This window comes from Hemicordylus capensis, chromosome 2 (assembly GCF_027244095.1).
Source record: "Hemicordylus capensis ecotype Gifberg chromosome 2, rHemCap1.1.pri, whole genome shotgun sequence".
NCBI lineage: Eukaryota > Metazoa > Chordata > Lepidosauria > Squamata > Cordylidae > Hemicordylus > Hemicordylus capensis.
Genome location: NC_069658.1, coordinates 88,783,981 through 88,796,665, shown reverse-complemented (window position 1 = coordinate 88,796,665; position 12,685 = coordinate 88,783,981). Strand labels below are relative to the sequence as shown.

The 12,685-nt window shown below is 42.8% G+C and overlaps 1 protein-coding gene across 4 annotated transcripts in view; it reads right to left on the bottom strand.

Moving 5' to 3' along the window:
* The window catches only part of AUH (AU RNA binding methylglutaconyl-CoA hydratase), an 80,492-nt gene extending 68,147 nt beyond the window's left edge, over positions 1–12,345 (bottom strand). For 2 of the 4 annotated variants that reach the window (XM_053294584.1, XM_053294587.1), the window contains exons 1-3: positions 12,024–12,343; positions 9,182–9,249; positions 9,015–9,102 (exon numbers count right to left, since the gene is read on the bottom strand). In XM_053294584.1, coding sequence (XP_053150559.1) covers positions 9,015–9,102; positions 9,182–9,249; positions 12,024–12,273 — 406 coding nt within the window. In that variant the 5' untranslated portion in view covers positions 12,274–12,343. Of the gene's footprint in view, positions 1–9,014; positions 9,103–9,181; positions 9,250–12,023 lie in introns of all 4 variants that reach the window. The other 2 variants (XM_053294588.1, XM_053294586.1) reach the window with 2 other exon arrangements.
* Between the last annotated feature and the right edge of the window lie 340 nt (positions 12,346–12,685).

Here is a 12,685-nt window from a genome sequence, read left to right as displayed (position 1 = left end):
ATGCAGCCGTCTATCAAGAGATTTTGGAGCACTTCATGCTTCCTTCCGCAGACGAGCTGTATGGGGATGCTGACTTCATTTTCCAGCAGGACTTGGCACCTGCCCACACTGCCAAAAGTACCAAAACCTGGTTCAATGACCATGGGATTACTGTGCTTGATTGGCCAGCAAACTCGCCTGACCTGAACCCCATAGAGAATCTATGGGGCACTGCCAAGAGAAGGATGAGAGACATGAGACCAAACAATGCAGAAGAGCTGAAGGCCGCTATTGAAGCATCCTGGTCTTCCATAACACCTCAGCAGTGCCACAGGCTGATAGCATCCATGCCACGCCGCATTGAGGCAGTAATTGCTGCAAAAGGGGCCCAAACCAAGTACTGAATACATATGCATGCTTATACTTTTCAGAGGTACGATATTGTTCTATTTACAATCCTTGTTTTATTGGTTTCATGTAATATTCTAATTTTCTGGGACTGTGGATTTGGGGTTCTCATGAGCTGTACGCCATGATCATCACAATTATAACAAATTAAGGCTTGACTTATCTCGCTTTGCATGTAATGCGTCTATCTCATATATCAGTTTCACCTTTTAATTTGCATTACTGAAATTAATGAACTTTTGCACAATATTCTAATTTTTCGAGTTTCACCTGTAGAAGGCAAAGAACACTTCTCAAGGCAGGGGAGATAAATGAAAATTGCTTTTCCCCGCCCCTCTCATCTGCATGTGCTCTGCTGCTCAGGAAGCCTTTGACTGGAGGGATGCAGCATCTTGCTGCATCCTCAGTATACTGCAATGGCTGTCGGCCACTATTTGTTATTTGTTTTTAATTTTAAAAAACCTTAAATAATGACAAAGTAATAGTCTCCCCATGCCCTGCATGAGAAAAGCGGCCATAAGGGCAATTTATACAGTCTCCTTAAGAGGCAAATCAGAAGCTATTCAATACAAATATCACTTGTGCAAGTAGGAAGCTTACAGTGATGGTGGATTAATTTAATAGCCTCTGATTTCCCTTAGCGGTTTATTTGCCCACGAGAGAAAGCTTTAATTTCTTATATATGCTTTTTTATTATCTTTAGTAGAACTATTTAGAGAGATATTCTGCCATTAAAGAATTGAAAAAGAAGATGATTGTAAGTAATGAAAGCCTCTCCCCCCCCCCCACCATGGGAAAATAAACTACTAGGATAATTTATCAAGGGGCAAGTCAAAGGTTCTTTATGCTAATATCCCAGCCTCACTGAAAATGGAAGTGTCTAAGTCTGCAAGTATTCCATTTTAAAGGCACAGGAAGCATGAAAACCCTTAACAGTGCACAAAATGGCAATTCCTGAGAAGGTTTCTAGCCTGGAAATCTGTACATTACACTTAGATTTGGTACAAATGTAGCATGATCTTCAGTCTGCTTATCCTCTGCATTCACTGGCTTAAGATTTCACAGATAAATAGTTTCAGCATCAATGACTAATAGCAATCTGCTGTTCACAGTTCATGTGATTAGCAGGAGCTCACAGCTGGAAAGTATCAAAAGGGTGACATACTGACTGGACAGAGACTGATGGAAATAAATAATACACTTTGTTAGCCACCCCTAACAAATTGTTCTCTGGGTGGCTCACAACACAGCATTAAAACATCAAGTAAACTCACATAAAACACATCAAATCACAACATGCATACACAAAACAGTACAAAACCATTTTAAAACTTTTTTAAAAGTCAGTTTTAAAAATAAAATAGAGAGAGTGAGAAATGGAAATGGGCCCAAAGAATAGTCTTCTGGTAGAACAGCAGTGGTGGGAGAAAGAGAAAGGAAATCGCAAAATGAGAGGACTGCATGTTGACAAATGATATTTAATGGGGAAGTAGGGAGAAGATGAGGAGCGGCATTCAATCATGCTGATGAGTTTGTATGTGGCTTTTAAGCTTAATAATTTTGGTCTAACAGGACAAAATATCTGGTTTTAAGAGTTATCAAGAGGAGAGAGAGGGGAAAGAGTTAACAAAGTATCTCCAAACATATATGTGTAGATTATACTCTATACATTTTTTTTAACACTAAAAGCAATCCTACCCCATCCACTAGAAGAACTGCCAAAGTTAGAGCAGTCAAAGGAACATACCAGAGAGTGAGCAATGAAGGGTTGCAAAGTGTTTCAACACTAGTAACTCTGCATCAGTTCCTCAGCTGACTTTGTTTTAGAAGCACTGTTCAGGTATCCAGCTAATCATTAACAATGTACCAGATACAGCATCACATCCACACTAATGTTCCTGTAACATTAAGTAAGTAAAGTGTATCACTGAGTCGGTGTCGACTCCTGGCAACCACAGAGCCCTGTGGTTGTCTTTGGTAGAATACAGGAGGGGTTTACCATTGCCATCTCCCATACAGGAGGAGTTTACCATTGCCATCTCCCATACAGTATGAGATGATGCCTTTCAGCATCTTCCTATATCGCTACTGCCCGATATAGGTGTTTCCCATAGTCTGGGAAACATACCAGCGGGGATTCTAACTGGCAACCTCTGGCTTGCTCATCAAGTCGTTTTCCACTGTGCTATTATTTGGCCAATTAGTTCACTAGCAAGCCAGAGGTTGCCAGTTTGAATCCCCACTGGTATGTTTCCCAGACTATAGGACACACCTATATCGGGCAGCAGTGATATAGGAAGATGCTGAAAGGCATCATCTCATATTGAGCAGGAGGAGGCAATGGTAAACCCTTCCTCTATTATACTAAAGACAACCACAAGGCTCTATGGTCACCAGGAGTCGATATTGACTCGACGGCACACTTGACCTATAACACAGTAGTGTTCCTATAAGTACCAACCTCACTCTTTAACCCTCACTGTAGCAGAGCACAGCATTCGTCTGGAGGAGATCAACTCAAAGAAGGATCTCCCTGTTATAAGGAACGTTGGTGCCCCAGTGTTCTTTTCCACAGGGAGAATATTTCCCAGGAATCCAGCGTTGCTTTCCTCAAACTCTGTATTCAGGGGGTGCAGTGCTTACAGGTATGCTATTATGGGCTAGAGAGAGAGAGCATCATCTGAGCTTTATTTAATCATACAACTTTTACAGCACTGTATGTAAGTCACAGCAAGCACACCAATATAATCTAAATTACAATAGTTCTAGAAAAACTAAAAATTGTCTTTGCTCCTAACACCATCCAAAGGACCAAGCAAACAGTGCCAATGTCAAGATTTGGCATCACAAGGGCCCAAGATCCTCACTACTAAGGATTCCCAGGAACATCTCTGTACCCATAGCATTCACATGGTGGTGACAGAATGACTCTCTCAGGCCCAGCCCACACATAAGGGGGTCTATTGAGGACAGTTTGCCAAAGACCCCAAAACCTGGAGTTAGCTCTTAAAACTATACAGATAACTAAAATTCAAGCTACATTTGACAGAGACAAAGATCTGAAGTTAGAAAAAAAAATGAATATGTTGTCTTCCACCATTATTTAAAAATCATACTGCAAAGCACCTTTCCATTATTTAATTTATAGAATATTTTTCTGGGATAACAGCATCTTAGTTTGCTTCATTCTCCAGTTTGCTTATGCAAATATGTCTGAAGACAAATTAAACCAAGCTTAATTGATTTCACATATAGGCTCTTAGAACATTTTGTTTCATCTCATGTTGGCATAATGACCGTGTCTTTATAAAATAGTTCAAGTGAACATAATTAAAAATATTTTCCCTTTGAAAAGCTTAAGCGGTTTATCAGTATACAAAGCTATAGCAATCGGCCCTCCCTTACCCTATAGAGTGAACCAGAAGTGAACCCTGTCCTGACTGACAGGCTAGGGAACAGCCACTCAGCACACGGTGGGTGGGCCCTTAAGGGCCATGCGGCACAAAGAGAAGTGTGTCTTTGTTCTCAGAAGGAGCTAGGAGGCGGATGAGAGAAGATGGGCGGAAGGCTTAGTGGTGAGCTTTTGCTGCCTCATGGTCAAAAGCTACCCTGAAAAATTCTCTTATGGAAGGACATCCGCAGATCCTTAAGAGACAGGATTGCAGGAAGCTTGAAATCTCTCCTAGAGTTTGGAGTGCATTTCAAGGGGGAAGGAAGCCAGGGCTTTGGGGCTTCTGAAGGGTTTAGCGAGGGAACAGTTTGTTAGCTCGTGTTTGTTAGCTTTCTTTTTGTGCTACGCAAATCCTTACAAATGGTTTGTTGTGTTTTTATTTGTAACGTAACCAACTAAGAGAAATTGAGCCTGTGCCCTTTCTTTCCAACTAGGGTACTGCAAAAGTCTCTGTAGACTCTCAAAGGTGCTTTTTGCATTTTCTTACATTTGTGTTCTTTGCAACTGGGGAACCACGATTTTTAAAGTGTGCTGCCCCAATATATCTTAGGGTGCTTTTTGAAGTATTCTTGTAGTTACTGAGCGTTCCTTTTTCCTGTAACTAAAAGCTGAGGAAGCCTCAGACTACAGCAATCTGTAGTATTTTGAATAAAGTTTTCTCTTTTCGTTCTTTGTATTTTACCTGTCTCAGAGGATTTTTAACGCAGGAAAAAGGGGTTTTTACTCTGGTACAAACACATCACAAGTGCGCTTATCACATGTAGGCTGCACATGGGAGGGTTTTGGACTTTTCCCTTAGAAAAGGTAAGGAGGGTCTCCCTGGACATTCACACAAATCCTGTAATAATTAGGGTGTGGTGGCAGCAAATCAGCAACTGAGGAAGCAGTTTAAGTTTTTAAAAGGAGCAGCCTTTGTTGAGCAAACATGGAGGGAATGATTCAGCATTTTTCTTTCCCCCATGTGGGCTTGCTTTGAGACAAAGGCTGGGCTTAAATCTGCTACAAAAGCCTTTAAGATTCTGTCTTATCAACTGGCTATCTTAGAATTACAGGTGTAGGTTTCTGAACATCTGCTGGCCTAGAACCATTATTGGCAAGTATTGTGAAAAATTTACCAGGTCCACCAATACTATTGGTCATGGATAAATCCATATTATGGTCCATAACCAATGCTTTTTAACATCTACATGAAACCGCTGGTGGGAGATTGATGCAGAGTGTTGTCAATATGACGACGACACCCAAATCCATTTCTCCATGACAACATTAGGTAATGGTATAGTCTCCCTAAATGCCTGTCTACAAGCAGTAATGAGTTACATGCAGAAAAATAAATTGAAGCTGGATCTGAACAAGATGGAGCTTCTCATAAGGGAGACTATAACTCAGATGGGATAGATATGCGTGTTATGGATGGGGTTACACTATCCCAGAAGGATCAGGTATGAAGTCCAGAAGTGCTCCTGGATCCAAATCTCACTCTATTAGGGTTGAAGCAGTGGCCAGTACCACTTTCTATGAGCTGAATAGAATGATCTTAAAACAGTGCTGCATCTGATGATAATCTTTAGGCTTGACTACAAAAATGTGCTTGTGTAGGGTTGCATTTGTATGTAGTCCAGAAAGTTGTTAGATCAAAATTCGACAGCCAAATTGATCTTTGGGGCAACATATTAATCCTATTTTTAAAACATTTGCATCTAATATGTTTCCAGCCAAAATATAAAATGCTGAAGATAAAGCCCTAAACAGCTTAGGACAGGTTACCTAAAAGAACACCTCCTTCATTATCCTAACTGCTTATAAAGGTTATCTGGAAATATCTACCTTTAGCTACTGCTGACTTATCCAATGGCGACTTAGGGTTGAGCCTTATCTGCAGCCACTTCTGTGCTTTGGTACACACACTCTCATTGCAGAAATACGAGATGTAATATCTTTTGCAGTCTTCAAGAAGGCCTTAAAAACACACTGGTTTAGCCATGTGTTTGGTTGCTTTTAACTGTTTTAGTTCTTGTAGTTTAGCTGTAAACCACCTAGAAGCATTTTATTACAATTTATGCTGCCAAATCAAAAATAAAGGGAAAAGCTAATAAACCAAATAGGAGCAAGTTTCAAAATATAGTCTCCTTAATATTACCAAACAAGGTTAACTTGGACTAGAACCATCACAGACCAAACGATAAGTCCTCTCTGAAACTGTCAAGCTTACTTTTAGCTATATGATGAAACATTCACCACATGGGCACAACTATGATTAGGCAAGGGGAGACAGTTGTCTTGGGGCCCCCAGAGCACGTCACATGACTTCCCCACTGCCCACCTGCCCAGCCCTGAGGTCCCTCAGCCACTTGCCCTGTTCGCCCTCTCGGCCAGCAATCTAAGCAGCTTGCAAGCTGCTAAAGCTCCTTCTCTCTGTGCCTCTCAGCTGATTGGCGGGGCTTCCGGAGAGGCCTCCGTGTAGGCCTCGCTGAAGCCTGAAGGTCTCTAGGCAGCAAGGAAGGAAGGAGGCAGGCAGAGTGGCCAGCGCTGGCTGCCCTTACCCACCACAGTTCTCTGCAGACCCTCTGCCCAGGCAAGCCAGCCCAGCCTTTGCCAGTAATGGAGGTAGAATATGAATTCCTTTTTGTGGTTAGCCCCCACCCCGGATATATAGGGATCTGCTTGCCATAGGGCTTTGATATGGGGTGCAGGGGGAGAGACTGAGAAGTCTCTGAATATTTAATTTAAAACAGATTGGAAAATTTGCTGGCTTAAAAAAAAACTATCTAAAAAGTCCTATAAGTGGCTTGTTTCATGGCAAAAAAAATTACAAAAAGTTCTGGAACAAACAATATTATATTTATATTTATTTATTCATTCATAAATGCACTTATGTTCAAGTTGTTTTGCAACCCAGAAGTAAGGTGAGAACTGTGAAGCATGTGTTGTGCTTTTATTTTATTTTATTTTTCTTTAGAAATGCCAAGCTGGTTGGACAGGACCAAAAACCTCACTCACACTATTGGCAGTATGATTCTGTAATGATATGAAATGTTAAGGAGGCCTTGCACATGCTGATTTGCCCCCCAGCTCCATACCCCACTAGGGATGACCCTGCTTCTGAGTTTTTAATCTTAGTACAGTGAGAGACCACAAACAGCCCTACTTCCACATTGGGGAGTAGGAAAACGACTTTTAGGACAGACTAGGGCATAACTTCAGGAGCTCCTTGAGCCCCGGCATGTTGCATTTATCTTAAAATTTTACCAAGAGAGGCAGATTCCTCATTCCCCCATCCCTTTTTATCCTGAGGGATAGTGCGATTTCTGCTCTTTTCTCTATTTCTCCCCACCTATCTTCCTTGCAGATAGCACAAATTAGTTTGGGTTGGTTTACATCCCTGAGCATGTGCAATCCTATATGCACTTACCAGGGGAGGATCTCAGACAGCTGAATGTAGTGGAGTTTATTTTTAAGTAGACATGCTTTACTTGCTAGTAAGTCCTTTAGGTTTCAATGAAATGTACTTCCAGCTAAACGTGGTTAGATTTGCTGCCTGAGGCTGCAATTCTCCACACACTTACCTGGGATTCTTATTATCTATATATATAATTCTCCTGGGTGTGCCAGGGGAAAATGCGTCCCGCCAGCCCAGCTGATTGGCTGGGCTGTGGAGGCGCCTGATTGGCTGGCGCACCCAGGAGAGAGGACAATTGGCCAGCAGCACGGGCCAGGGCCACTGGCGGGCCCGGCCTGGCGGTGACAGGTGGTGTGAGGGGCGAGGCGAGGAGGAGGACCGACTGAGGGGCGAGGAGGTGGCAGCGGTGGCGGGCCCTGATACTGGGGCAGGGGGTGGGGGGAGAGGTGGCTGGCCCAAAGAGGCCAGCCCCAAAGACTGGCAAGCGGCTCTCGGTGGGCCTGACAGGCGGCGGCCGCAGTGGCAGCACTTAGCCCGGGGGCAGCAGCCCGCACTCGGCACTCAACCCTGCCGGAGACTGGGAAGAGGGGGGAAGAGGTAGCCGGCCCCAAAGAGCGCACAGATGCTCTGTGCAGGGTCGGCTTGTTGTTGTTGTTAATAATAATAATAATAATAATAATAATAATAATAATAATTCGATTTCTATACCGCCCTTCCAAAAATAGCTCAGGGCAGTTTACACAGAGAAATAATAAATAAATAAGATGGCTCCCTGTCCCCAAGGGCTCACATTATAAAACGAAACATAAGATAGACACCAGCAACAGTCACTGAAAGTACTGTGCTGGAGGTGGATAGGGCCAGTTGCTCTCCCCCTGCTAAATAAAGAGAACCACCATGGTAAAAGGTGCCTCTTTGCCCAGTTAGCAGGGGCAAATTCTAGCTGCAATTCTACACACACACACACCCCAGGCTTTACTGCAAGTTTACTGGGAGGCTTTACTGCAAAATTGAAGTTGTCCCAAAGAACCAATGCAAAATAGTGGATTTTTTTTAAAACTCTGGATATAAATCAGGCTATACTCTAACGAGCAGTGAAAAACCTGAATTGCATGTGAACTGCTCCCCAATAACTCCCAGGGACTTCAGGGTAAATCTGGCCAACATGTGAATGCAGCACCTCCATTCCAGAGGAGATGTGTGTTAAAGGGCTTTAAAAGTCCCATGTGAAAAACCTCCTGAAATCAAACTTTACTGAATTTGTTCAGAATTCTGAGAAAACATACATAGGCAAACACTGCATGGTTGAAAGTCTCCTTTGCTAATCTGCAGCGAGGGGCCCATTTTAATAATTAGTGTTTCTAGTGTGTTCTAGGCATCAAAAGTAGCACAAATATATAGTATTCAATGTACATCACTATATATTGTGAAGTGTGCATGTGTGTATTCAGTGAAATGTATTTCCAAGCAGCATACTTATTTCGAAATATCAGACTTAAAACCTTGGGAGCCTGGGGTGTGTTGAGGCCCTGGACTTTGAGGGGGGGCATTTTAAAATCTCATCTCTGGGCCCACCCCAACCTTGCTACGCCCCTCATTCACCGTGACATTTTTGTGCTTTCTTTAGTAATTTTTAAGGGTATTGCTGATGTTAATTAAATACAGAAGCTGACCAAGAAGGCTGAATTTGCTGAAGTAGGTTTTGGATTCTCAGTCATTTCTACTGAATTTCATTACAGATTTTCCAATTAAATTAGTATAATTAAATATGCATACCAGCACAAAATATCCCAGGAACTTCACTTCGGAATATAACCGTCCGCACTTTTTTGTCCATTTTCAAAGCTTCCACAACTTTTGAAATCTATAGAGGAAAGTGTGTGCAAGTTATCACCACTTTCAGTATTTCACATTCATAGAAAATTAAAGTTTCATCCACTTACCGTTTTGATAAGATTCTTATTAAGTGCATTTTTTGCATGTGCTCTGTTTATTCCAAGCACCACAATTCCTATACAAAGGAGGAAAAATAATGTGAATCAATCATCTATAAACTGTAAAAAAGATTTAGTGTCATATTTCAAATGTATCCAGTTACATATTTCAAATGTATCCAAAAGAAAAAATCCAGTTAAGTTTTTACATACAGTTGACACTAATTATCTATCAGATTTCTATACCACCGGATATCTAGGTGGTTAGGGTTACTAGGCATGTAAGAAGTATTTTCATGATGATCTAACCATCAGTGCACACAATTTCTGCAACAAAAAATTAGAATATGCAATAACTAGAAATGATTTTTAAAATATATTTAAACATGTATACCTCTTAAATAATAATGACTCTTTCCGCTGGGTTGGAAATTTACTGAAATACACACTCCCACACATTCTTCATAGTTCAAAGTCATTTAGTATACTTTGTACAGTTGGTAATATTATAATGCTAGACACTAGCTATAATGCTAGCCCTATGTAGAAGACATTTCCTCAACTTTATTTGTCCACATTATTTTTAAATATAAGAATATTTCATTTTCAGGTAAATTGTCTATTAAAAATAAGATATGACTTGTTAATGGCTTGGGTCCAGGCTATTTAAGAGAATGCTCCTTTGTCATGAACTCTGCCCCCTTTTAAGGTCTTCTGGAGAGGTCCAGTTACAGTTGCAAGCAGCTTGTCTGGTGGCGACTCAGGACCAGGCTTTCTCTGTGGCTGCCTAAGGGCTTTGGAATATGCTACCTGCTGAAATTATACCATCTCCTTCTCTGTTTTCAGGAAGACCCTCAAAACTCTCCTGTTCTCACAAGCTCTTAATTAGAATTAATTAGAATTAATTTAAATAATTTGTTTTATGTTCTTATTGTGTTATGTATTTTAATCTGTGATTTTTAATATTAAAATTTGTACACTGCCTAGAGATGTACAAATCAGGTGGTATAAAATATAATCAATTAAAAAAATAGGAGCACCTGACAAACATAAAAGGGGACATAGGAAGCTGCCTTCTACTAAGTCAGACCATTGGCCCATCCAGCTCAGTATTGTCTATACACAGCTTCTCCAAGGTTGAAGGCAGGAGTCTCTGTCAGCCCTGTCTTGGAGTTGCCAGGGAGGGAACTTGGAACCTCCTGCACATAAGCATGCAGTTGCTCTTCCCAGAGTAGTCCTATCCTTTAAGGGGAACATCTTAGTTTAGTCACATGTAATCTCCCATTCAAATTCAAACCAGGGTGGACCCTGCTTAGCAAAGGGGACAATTCATGCTTGCTACCACAAGACCAACTCAGAGATGAGTTAGAGGAAAGACCACTTTTGGGCACAAGCATTAAAGATTAGTGGCTGACATGTATTGTTGTATTTGCACAGTCACCAAAACTGTGCAATGATACAGCCATTGGAAATGTTTTACTGTATTGTTGCACAACTCTGGATGGACAATTTTTAAGAACATAAGAACATCCATGCCAGATCAGGCCCAAGGCCCATCTTGTTCAATGCTATCTACTCCACCACACTAGTTCTGGGGAAATGTTAGGAAAATATTTATTTCCAAATGGGTTGCAGTCGCCAACGTTCAAGTGTAAGCAGTACAGTAAAGATTTACTGCATAGTTGAATGCACACTTTTCCAGAATCAAGTTCAACTGAGTTCAAAGTAAGTTACTCTCAAGCAAGTGGGTGCAGGATTGCAGCAGTCTTAATGTTTGAAATATAGAACCACTGGTACACTCCAGAACTACGATATTTTGAAATAAAGAAAAACCACAATGAGGTTCCAAAGTTCTCAAGTAAGAGATATACCCTTTTAAAAACAGACTTCAAGCAGAGGCTGGACAAAAATCTGTTAGGGATGCTACACCTCTGGATCCTATGTCGAGCAAGGGGTTGGACTGCACAACTTACAAGAATCCTCTATGATTTTATTTCTATTATTCATCATCCTGAACTTAGATCCTCCTCCCCCACAGGGTCTCCAGCTGTATAGGAGTCATTTGCAGATATGTGACAGCGGACAAAGGCAAAGATTTGAATGAAATAAAGAAATAAAATTCCCTGACTGATAACTGAGTAAAGAGGTACCTTTTAAAAGTGGTGATTCTCTTTATTTAGCAGGGGGAGAGCAACTGGTCCTATCCAACCCCAACACAGCATCCCTCCAAGGGCCACTGCTGGTGTCGATCTTATGTTTCATTTTTAGATTATGAGTCCTTTTGGGATAGGGAGCCATTTTATTATTTATTTTTATTTCTCTATGTAAACCGCTTTGGGAACTTTGCTGAAAATACTCATAGCAGCAGTATATAAATATTCATAGTAGCAGTATAAAATAAGCGCTAACAGGAATTCCACTGGGGAGGCACCCCTTTGAATTAGACGTCAGAATCCAACTACAGCGGAACGCGGGTAGGCCTCCCTTGGCAGAGGGAGACGCCGCCGTCGCGCATTTGCACAGACACGCGTGGATGAGTGCATGATGAGGCCTTTCACCCACCCCTCTCGTTTGGAGAGTGAAATGGCCAGCGCCATCATTCCTTTTGAAAGCTAACAGCTGATTTGACAGAGAGCGCGTGTGTCACACCGAGGAGTTGCCTCAGCCCGCAAACGGAAGAGCGAGAGCCGGCGCTAGTACGTCTCCCAGCAAGAGGGAAGTCAGTGTGTGAACCTCTCTCGCGTTTTCTCTCCCTCCCGGCAGCGGTGACTCATGACACTCAGGGCAAGTGCCCGCCCGGAGACCAGTGAGCCCCACCTCCTCCTGCTGCCGCCGACGCCGCCGCCGTTACCTTTGTGCTCGTCGTCCAAGTGCCGGACCCGCAGTTCCTCCTCCCCCACCTTCGCCTCAGAGCTGTAACCTCTCCCAGCCGAGGTCAGGGCCGCGCAGTGCCCTCGCGCCAACCCGCTCAGACGACCGAGAGAGGAAGGAGAGGAGCAGGAGAGAGTAACGGCGGCGGCGGCAGCCGACACCGCAGCTAAACCCCTTCGGCGTTGCAGAAAGCCCAGAGCCACCGCCGACCCCGCTACTGCCGCCGCCATATTGCCTGTTTACCGACGCGCGCCACGCAAGGCCACTCTCCTCCTCCTCCTCCTCCGACGCCTAACGCAACGTCACGTGATACACACTCGCCCCGCGTGTGCTGCTGGTGGCGCGGATCGTGACTGGAACCGCACGTGGTCTCCCAGGGCATGAGGACGGCGCTCTGCATTCCGGGGGCGGAATCCTTTATTTCCTGCGGGGTTATTTTGAGGTAGACACAAAAGGCACGACCAACAATTGCTAGGGTGTTACGTAACCAAGAGTTGGTTACGTGGAGAAAGGAATTCCCTGAAGGTAAACCTTGCAAAATTCGGAATAAGGTACCAAGAAGTATACCTTCTTCACACACAAAAATTATTAATTTTAATCTCACCCTTTCTCCAGAGCAGCATACGTTCATGACAATCCTGC